This window comes from Falco punctatus, assembly GCF_963210335.1.
Source record: "Falco punctatus genome assembly, chromosome: 13".
In the NCBI taxonomy this organism is placed as follows: domain Eukaryota; kingdom Metazoa; phylum Chordata; class Aves; order Falconiformes; family Falconidae; genus Falco; species Falco punctatus.
Genome location: NC_137593.1, coordinates 15,171,921 through 15,182,489, shown reverse-complemented (window position 1 = coordinate 15,182,489; position 10,569 = coordinate 15,171,921). Strand labels below are relative to the sequence as shown.

The following is a 10,569-nucleotide window of genomic DNA, read 5'->3' as shown; positions in this document are numbered from 1 at the left end:
CTTTTAACTTCACTAGCCCCAGTCTGGTCACCGGTGTTCCTCTAACACGTTGTTTTCATCTACAGTCTGAGTCAATTATTTTGAAATGCTACACCACCTGTATTTCTTTGGATTAAAAACACACTTGACAAATATATTGTACAACAAAGTTTATTAGCTGTTCTCCTCTTTCTAACAAATGGAATGGATAGTGTTGATAATTCTTTACAAACCAAATTTGGTTGTGTGACTGCGCCGTGACTGTCGTTAAGTACATCCCTCTTATAAACAATCAGTTGCAAACAAGCAATGGCAGGTACCAAATAATATGGGAATTAGAGAATTTCTCATTACTGAAGGTAGTTCCATGTTTGGGTACAACGTATTTCTAACATTCAGCACAGAAGTTTGTGCGTTGCAAATGGAAAATCTTGTGCCTATGCAATCCAAGATGAACATGTACAGAAAAATAAAATCTATCATTGACCCGAATTCTCCCTTTGGTTAAGACATGCATATTACAAGGAGCGGGGGAGGGGGGGGAGACAAACCCCTGAAATCCCATAGAAAAGAGGAGAACTTGCATGTTTGGTTTTGGTTTTTTTTAACTAATATTCCCTGGACTTTATGCCCAGCCACCATAGCCCAATTGATTTCTTATGTTTAAGGAAGGTAAATTCTAATTTGTATTTTTATTCAAAACAAAAAGCTAGGAGTAGGTGATAAAAGAAAAATATATATATTTTATATATATATTTATACGTGTGCGCAACTATGTAAAGAAAATAATTCCCATAGTTACAGAGTTTAGTTAAAGAAAGTTTAATATATATATATTTATTATAACAAAATAGGCAGTTATTGTGGGTAAAATATCCATTAAAATCTGACCCCTAAGAACACACACATTTTAGGCTACGAATCATTCTCTCATTGCCCTAATGACCATCTCTGCAGCTGTTGTCTGTATTACTGCCAACGGAAATTTGGCATTCCTCTGAAAAATACAAGGTTTCCTAGCACCTAAACATATTTTAGGCTCAAAAAGTGTGAGGACCATTATCTATAAACAATTTCTGTAAGACACTATAAATAGTGTTTCACCAGGAAGATTAAAAACATTACGCATCTTTGTCCCTAGCAATTTTATTGGCAAAAAATGAAAAAATAGATTATAAGAATATCCATATGAAATTATGAAAATGAATATCCCTTGAGCAATAGTAATGGGACTTAATGAAAATGTTAACTCAAAATTTGAGAGTTTCTTTCTAACTGCCTGGAAAGAAAAAAAAAATACCGTGAGAATAGAATTTAACTCAGAAAATAAAACCTGAAATTGATTGCCCTGACCAAACCATGCTATTAAAGTTAAACGTGCAAAGTTACTTATGATTTACAACTTCCTTGAATACAATTATTCTTTCAATTGTTATGAAATTTTAAAAGAATGTCTATAAAGCTTTTTTGAAAAATCTTTGAAAGTTACTTTCCCTTAAACATTAAGGAATTTTACCAAGCAATTCCCTCCCACCCCCACCCCAAACTAATAGCTGGTCAGGCCATTCCACTGTCATGTTTGAAAAATGGCAAACCAACAACACACAATAATACAAATTATTTAAACTAAGAGAGACACCAAATGTAAAGCTTTATGGGAACTGCAGAATGTGATGGTTAGGGTATGAACCACGCTGGAAAGAACTAGAGGCAGGCTCCACTGGAAGGGCTTAAGAGTCGTCAGATGTAGTAGGTGATGTCAGTTAGAAAATGAAAAATAAAAACTTGTTTTCATAATTTTTCCTTTGCCGGAACCCAGATGTAAGGCCCAGACTGTTCCTCTATGATCTGTTTCACTTGGTTGTAGATTTCTTCCAGTGTGTCTCCTTGGACAATAGCTGCAAAACATAATGCGGCAATCAGCAACCATCCTTTCCTAGCTCTGCACAGAAACCAAGATGTTCCAAGCCAAGCTGTTCTTTTCTCTCAGAACGGCAAGAGGATTTTAGATTGCTGAAGGAATGGACACCCGCTGAGATTTCTGGTTTTGCGCTGGAGCGAAGCACATCACTGATGGCACTGCAGGACACACAAAGCACCATCTGACTCGCTCAAGAGGCTTGCTTGGGGTTAAGCAAGTGGTTTTCGCTTTACTACAAGTATACACGTACAAATGAGGTGGTGCCCTGGTTCCAGCTGGGACAGAGTTTATTTTCTTCCTAGTAGCTGGTACAGTGCTGTGGGTTTGGGTTTAGTGTGGGATTAGAGTTGATAACTGATGGTTTAGTTGTTGCTAAGTAGGGCTTACTCCAAGTCAAGGACTTTCCAGTTTCCCATGCTCTGCCAACAAGGAAGGTGCACAAGAAGCCGGGAGGGAGCAGAGCCAGGACAGCTGACCTGAACTAGCCAGAGGGATATTCCATGCCCTTATAGCCATACCACTATATCAGCTGGGGGGGAGGGAGGAGGGGGTGGCCAGGAGGGGTTAATCACTGCTCAGGGACTGGCTGGGCATCGGTCAGCAGGTGAGCAATTGTACTGTGCATCACTTGGGGGTTTTTATCCTTTTGAGATTTATTCCTTTCTCCTTCTCATCACAATTGTTGTTATTTTATTTTATTTCAATTAGCAAATTATTCTTATCTCAGCCCAGGAGTTTTACCTTTTTCCCAGTTCTCCTCCTCATCCTGCTGGAGGATGGCAGGGAGGGGAGTCAGTGGCTGCGTGGTACTTAGTTGCTGACTGGAGTTAAACCGTGGCAGTTGAGTCTTCTGCTTTTCCTGACCACGTTTTAGAGTTAACCTGCATCATTTCACATACCCTAGCACTCTTTTTCATCCCAAGGTTCATATGTGTTTCCAAAACAACAAGGCAAGACAGAGTACAGGGCTGTGTCCTCACGCAGTCGGTCTGAGTTGGGCTTGGTGTAATGCAGACTGGTGAGCTACTCAGCTGGATCCCGAGGCTGGCTGGCTCTGGGATTTCTACCTGCTAGCACCACCTCTGCTTTTGGCCAGCAAGAGGAGGAACTCATGGAGTCTGTGGCCCAGCCAAGAGATACAAGTTTTATAGACAACCAGCTTCCTTATATAGTTAAAGAGTGCAATTTATATTCAGATGGTGTAAGTTAGTTATATTTTCTCCAAGGCTAGAAAACATTTAGAAATGAGCCAACATGGATGTGTTCTGATGTATCAGAGTAAAGCACTGTCTGGTGAAAATAAGAATGAAGCTTGAGCTGTTCTTATGATACTTCAGACTGAAAAAGCAATCACCGTGAGATAACAACCTCTTTTTAATTAGGATCACCACCTCAGTGTTGACAATCCAAGAGACAAAGTTTAATATGGAAGATAATCTTGGAGGCAGGCCAGACTCACTCTTTTGTGCATTAACATATTACTGCTGCTTCCGAGCTCTGCTTTCATACAAACTACTTCCTTTTTATTCCTACTTATCATTCCCACCCCTTAAAAACTTGCTCCCATCTGCAGCCCATTGTCATAGTGCCCGTGGGAGGCGGCTGTTCTATTATTATACGTCAAGTATAATGTTCACAGCACAACAGTAGATTATTTAGAAGTGCATTTAGAAATTTCTTTACAATGCAAATAGCCACAAGCTTCAGCATCTTACTTCTCTCCAGCTATGTTTAACCACCCTCTTCCAAAGCTCAGTACCCTCAAAACAGACAACGGACGTGCTCATGTGCTTTGGTGCAAAGTTTAAGTCTGTTTAAACTTAACTTGATGATGAAGTTGATTTCAGTTGCCCCACATGATACAGTATTTTTTCACAGATTAGGGAATACCCGCACATTCTGTTTTACCACCTGAGTCGTTTGAGTAGCAGCCTCCAAAGTGTAAGTAGTAACGGGATTTGTAACGTCTTCAAGTATCTCAAACGGATTCAAAAAAGGATTTCTGGCCTGAACTGGATTATCAAGGACAGATTGCTATCTTCCTTCATCAACAAGCCTTATACAACTGAGAGAAGACAGGGCCCTGAGGACTAGAGCACTTTAGAAGGCCCACAGTGTTTTGAAACATCTTGAATTATGTCCCTTAGTTTCCCTGAAAAAGTGTTCTATGTAACGCCCTGAGACAGCCTGGGACAATACCAGCTACTAACTAAATATTTAATTAATATCTATTAAAATAAACTCACTCATTTCCTAAACAACAAACCTGACACATTTACAAGTCATTTTCTAAGGGAATCTATAATAAGAAGAATCTGCAATATATGTTGGGAGTCCCATAACTTTCTGGGCGCAGACAGAGAGCTACGGGAAGAGTTAGATGCAATATTGGAATAAACTGACAGCAGGGAGGCAGCAGAGGGGGAGGCGAGCAGACAAAAAGGGATGGACTCAAGCTGTTCGTTGTGTGGGTAGCACAGAGTAGACAGCAAGGCAGCAGCAGGAAGACTGGGGCAGGGGGTCTACTGATTCCTCTGCCTTCCTCCCATGTGAAGCCACCCCCCCAGGTCTCTGCCCAGGCGGAGCAGCACACTGCTGCATTCACAGCTCTGCCCACGTAAGATGTGGAAGGAGGAACTTGGGCAAAGTCATGCCACAGAAAGGAGGTGAATGGGGCAGCAAACACTGTAACACTGCAAAAGAGAGCATAACTGGAAGGAAATGAGCGAGTGTCTATCTAGTACAGGAACAGGGAAGACTCATTTAAGTCCTGAAGATCCTGAACTCCTGAACTGATTAATCTCCCCCTGCTGCAAGCCACAATGCAATTAGCACAGCGAGTGCTTGCAGCCCACTCCTTGCTGTCACAGTTTGGTCCATGGCATAAACAAATTCGATTTGCTAAGTACCATAATGTTGTAGTGCCCAATTTCTGGAGACTTAATTAATTACCATCATTCTTGATCATCTTTCTGATTTAAAAAAAAAGGAAAAAAAAAAAAGACATAATAATTTTCTACAGGGAGCTTTGCTCAGCAATTTCAGCTCTGCAAATAAAAAGCTTTACGCATAAAATATCAACACAGCAAACATCTGCAATACTATACCTAGGAAAATGGTAGAAAGTCTCAGTTTTTAAAACCTAAATTAAGTTTCCAGTAAATTGCTGTATACATTGAATTAAATGATCAAGCTGATATCAGTGTAGAGGCACTAAACTGAGCCTATGCCTCAAAACAATCACAGATCAGCCAGAAAACAAAGTTCAACCTTATCTCAGCAGTGTGGCAATTACTGTTTTACAGCAAGCAATAACATTTCAACTCTGGCAAGGGAACAGTCCCAAGCAAAACACACCTGTGAAGTGTTCAGTAAATTCTTGCTCCAGTTTCATGGCTCTCTCAAATGTCTTCCTGGCTTGCTCTTCTGTTAAGCGTTTATTCATTTCCCTGAAATTGAAAACATTATACATTTGAAAACTACTATCAACTACTTAAGAGTCTTTTGAAATAAGGTTTTAAACTGTTGTCTGAATATTCGTCCTAATAAGAGGCAGTCTCCTAAATGATTCACCTAAGCAAAAACTATAGAGGGAATGAGCTGTTCTGACACTGTTGCATGGAATTTCGCACAATGACATTCATTCTTAAGCACTTTAATTTGGATTAGAAGCCCTGACTAGAAGTCCCTAGAAGTTAAACTCAGGAAATTAAATACTATTTAAAAAGCAAATATTATAATTGTCTTCACATAACCTAGGGGTGGCTTTTGAAATACAATGACAGTCTCAAACAGTTTAGCCTGAAGTATTTTACTTTTACTCACATGATATTTTCCACCGTTTTGGGTTTAATAAAAATGGAGATTGGGTACAGCTGGGCTATCTGCAACCTTTTGATGGCATTACCAGAAACATCAAGAATGCAATGTTTACCCTAAGAAGTGAGAGAGAAGGGAAAATGGTAATAAGCAAAGTTTAAGTCACAGGTATGCATAGTGTAATAATTTAAGACAGAAAACGTGTCTCTACTGCAGAGCCAACAAAATTAGAGCATTTGCATCCGTCATATCATCATTTCACACTTTGACAGACGGTCCCACAATGTTCCTCTGTTGGGATCATAAGTCATTTGAGATGTTCCTGACCATTCTTCCTTCCTTTCTCCACCAGAGGCTGCAACCCAATCAGCAATGCAGAATCATCTAGTGGAACAGCTGTATTTCACCCACACCACCAAAACGATTTATTTTTTTATTGGAATGGCTGTACTTCACCCATACCACCAAAATGATTATTTTTTTTTTTAAATAATGTGAGGATCCTTTAGGAAGGTGGCCAAGACACAGATGCAGTTTAGAGAGGAGACAGATGACAACTGGCACAGCGGAGGGAGTAACCACCCCCAATGGCAGGTAAGAACTCCACCATCAGAATCATCAGATGGAACCGAATACAGCACTCTCCTCCCGCCAGGTACCACAAGTTTGAGATGGTGTATGCAATTTATTTGGGCTGATTTTTGTTTACATCTCTTGAGAAACAAATCTAACTTAACCATTCCTTGGGTAGCTGGAAGACAAGGTGGTAGGGCTGCTTCTCTCCCCACCTCTATTGTCCCACTACAAGCAATTTTCCAGCTCTTTGGGATATCTCATCTCAAAGGCTCTTCCTGTACCTCAGCTCCTCTCATCTCTGATACACTCATTTCCACCTCACACAATTTTATTTCTTGCCTTTCTGAGTAGTATAGGAGTAATTTGGCATACCACCATTTTAGAAAGGGATGGTGGGGAAAGGAACAGAAAGCCACTGTCAGGCGACTAAAATATGAAAAGCTTTTTCTTTAGCAGAAGACCAATGTGAATGGCAGAATTCTGTGAGCCAGGGTACCAACTCCTAAGGACCATAAAACCAAAGGTCACTCATATCACACAATGCACTTGCTGAACTCCTGGGAGATCACTCCTGCAGAGCACACTGAAGAGCAAAGTGACTGCAGTCTGAAATGACTGACACTTTTCTGCTTCCTGGCAGAAGATATTACAAGGATCACTTACGTTTGATCTCCCGCACAACAAAACCACAGAATTTTATTTCAGGAATTCTTAAGGAGGACAGAAGTATTCTTCCCACATGAACAATACAAATCTGCTTGCTTTCAGCTGGTGACAGCTGTTTCCCAGATCCAGTCCATGGATCTGGATGCTGACTGGTGTTAGGCAGAGTACTATACTACATGTGTTGACCTGTCCACATCTTTTAAATGATTTATCTTTAAATGTGGCACATGCTCTGGGAATTGAGAATAGAGAGCATTACCTGGTCCATTTTCCTTTCTGGGATAAGACACTTAGTAATTTCTCTGTTTAGTCCAATAACTTGTGCCAGTTACCAAGGGTTTTGGGCAAAGGGTGGAGGACTAGAATCCTAGCACAGTAGCTGTGCTGGACCTTATGGAATATAACTGTGACAGTTTATTCCAAATCAATAATGAACATGTATTAAGAGTGGCCTCAGACACAAAGACTTGCAAGCTAGTGATTCCAAAGAAGAGAGGATACGAAAATTCCTTTCAAGTGAACACTTGGAAGACAAGGAAGAGAAATGCAAGTACTTCATGACACAATTATCATGTTTTCATCCAGGGAAGCTATTTTCCATATTTTTTTACTTGCACTGCATCTGATGGAGAAACACAACAACATCAAAAAGCATCTTTAGCTGTGTCCATTATAGGTAAGGAAATGACAGAGAGAGGAATCAGCTGAAAGCATGGGCCTACGAACACAATTTAAAGCTACTGGAAAAATACTATTTCTGGTACTTTTGGGATAATGGCAGTCACTTCTGTTATGCCTTCCCCCAGATTCATCATAGAAAACTCAGAAATTGTCTGTTGTATCTCAGTAGTAAGACCCAGTGCAAAGACTCATTTCTTAGGTGAGATGGAGAGAAATACAAGGAGAGAGTAGTTCCAGATCAACGAGTTTGCAACCTTGTCATGATTTTCAAGTCAGGTTCTGAAGGACAGGCCATTGTTTCCTAGAAAAATAATGTTAGCTGGAGCTGAGAAATTGCTGCATCTACCTGAAGCCCCACGGTGCCTGTACAAGAGATTTCATAGCATGGAGACAGCTGATAGTACTTTGTTCTTCATGTCAGTTTATAAAAGGTTCACAGTAGTTTTGGACCTTACTAATCCCACTAGACGGACAAAAGAACACATCCAATTTCAGGTCTAGGATGGAACTGAAGAATTGTATCTGTGCTACCAGGTGAAGCAATTGCTGACAGGTTTGTAATGTTTAAGCTGTTTAATAAATAGTTTCATCACTTAACCAAATATGATAGTTTCACAACTTCATTCAGCCTCCCGTACAAAGTACTGCTCATTTAACAATTTTGTAATTAACTTTATTTACTTTTCTCGCTATATACCACAGGGCCAAGTTCTATTCCACAGGATGAGAAAGACAGCAGAAGAAGAAAACTTCACCACACAGACCATAAAATCTCACAATCTCACCATGTTTGCCCTGTTTTTGACTCCAGTAAATGAAATTGCCAGAAACAGCAATACTCAGCCATTTGGCCACAACGGTCTACACTGTTTTCCAGAGGAGCAGCTACACTCCTGTGTCACATGAGTTAACCACACTTACCCTCTGCATGTCCAGACTGAAAGTGCTCACGCTTGTGAGTTCCCACCTAGAAAATAGCTGTTTCTTCTCTCATACAGATCAGATAACACTGCCTACCGTAAACGCACCGTATGTGTAAGCAATAGAACATGCATCAACCTAACATGGAACATTTACCAAGAATTGTTACCAATAAAATTTCTTTACAGCACGCATCTTACTCTATATGCTTCCGTCTTCCCATTCTTTTTCAAAGAGCTCAAGTAAACTTCAGTTTAAATTTAGAAATATTTAGGTTTTGCAAAAATAGTTAACTAAAATCTGTTCAGGACAAAAACAGTTAAGGTCAGTGTTCAAAATGTAGTGGTAGTTATGTAAAAAGTCTTTCTAAAATTCAGTTTGTTGTATTTACTCTTTTCCCTTTGTCAGCTAAATCCATAAAGGGCACAAAGAATAACATTTTTCCAAGTTTTCTTCTGCACAGGTCTATATCAAATGGATCACATATTAATCGACTCCACCACTACTATTCTTAGTTAATGATCTGTGTATGTGAGCTAGGCTAATTAGCCTGTAATTCCAATTATTTCTTCTCTATCCTTTTTTATAGAAGGCACAAACTATGGTTGCTCTTTTCCCATAATTTAATCACAATACTTTAATTATTCCAAAGATTCATTATTTCCCTAAATGCATTGGTGAACACCACACTTTGTTTCTAGTTTTATACAAATTCCTTTTAAAGTCAGACGGTTCCTGACGGCTTCTCGCCATCCTTCTCTTTTCCCCTGTCAGCACAGTCAGATAATCACCTCAGTAAATGAAAGTAACTGGCACTGATTTACCTTTTCTGCTACTTCTCGCACTGATTGGACACTTGTTCCATAAAGATGATTATTGTACTGGCCAGCTTCAATGAATTTGTGATCCTGAATATCCTTCTCCATTTGCTCTCGAGAAGTGACAAAATGGTAATCACGTCCATCCACCTCATAATCTCGTTTTGGTCTAGTAGTATCTTTAAATATAAACCAGTAATTTTTAAAGCAAAACAAAAAACAGTGACTTTTTTCCCTATAATATCCAAAAATAGTATCCCATTTATACTGAAAAATTTTCACAAAGAGATGACTGACAATTAAGACAGGTCTATAAAGTTTAGACAACATGTTAATTTTTTAACTCACCACAGAGGATGTCTATTAAGAAAATTAACAGAAAAAGAGTAATTTAGAATTGTCTTAGTATTTGTGAGACTTACGTGGAACACAAGAGCCAAATTTGTCTGGAAATTCTGAGATCAGATCATCATTTATTCTGTCCTTCATGGGTCCCAAAACAATCACAGGTCGAGTGTAACTAACTATTAAACAGAAAGCAATAACACCAGTTACATTTCAGTATGACTGCAAACTCTCAAAGCTCAGTAAAATAAGCTTTATCACATGGTAATAACTTTAATACCCAAGGACAAGAAAAATGTGTTGAAGAATGTAAATTAATTAATACCATGGTCATATGAAGATGTTAGATCTTCACTCTCAAATCACTATCCTGGGTGACTGAAGATGAGTCTTAAATTATGAAGTCTTGGGGGAAAAAACAGTATCTTTTCACAAAATAACATCCTTCATTCTAATAAGAAAAGCAAAAGGGGGAAGTCTGAAAATCTTTTTAATTCAAAGAGGTGCCTAAGCAGTAGCAGAGTGCGTGAAATTCTAGATTTGTGTTGGCAGAAGCTTCTTTTCCTCCAAGACCACAATTAAATACTCATGTATGAAAATACTTGACTATATATAGCTTCTGTAACATTAAAACTTATTATACACTTATAACATGAAGTGTAGCATCTTTTAAAAGCAGCTTAACGTTTTTATAAAGTTACAAAGGGCTTTTGGTTGGAAATGAAGTTTAAGCAGGAAGTATCTGATTATACTGCAGGAATAATGAGAGACAATAATGCCTAAGTATCTTGGCATTAGCATATCATTTCAACTGTATAAATTTTAGTTTTAGATTCAACCTAT

The 10,569-nt window shown here is 39.0% G+C and overlaps 1 protein-coding gene across 12 annotated transcripts in view; it reads right to left on the bottom strand.

The window, feature by feature from the left end:
• Nucleotides 1-134: 134 nt before the first annotated feature.
• The window catches only part of DLG1 (discs large MAGUK scaffold protein 1), a 176,252-nt gene continuing 165,817 nt past the window's right edge, over nt 135-10,569 (bottom strand). For all 12 annotated transcript variants that reach the window (XM_080410103.1, XM_080410107.1, XM_080410105.1 and 9 more), the window contains 5 exons: nt 9,804-9,905; nt 9,388-9,560; nt 5,726-5,835; nt 5,258-5,349; nt 135-1,877 (listed from right to left, as the gene is read on the bottom strand). In XM_080410103.1, the coding sequence (XP_080266229.1) occupies nt 1,771-1,877; nt 5,258-5,349; nt 5,726-5,835; nt 9,388-9,560; nt 9,804-9,905 (584 nt within the window). In that variant the 3' untranslated portion in view covers nt 135-1,770. The remainder of the gene's footprint in view (nt 1,878-5,257; nt 5,350-5,725; nt 5,836-9,387; nt 9,561-9,803; nt 9,906-10,569) is intronic.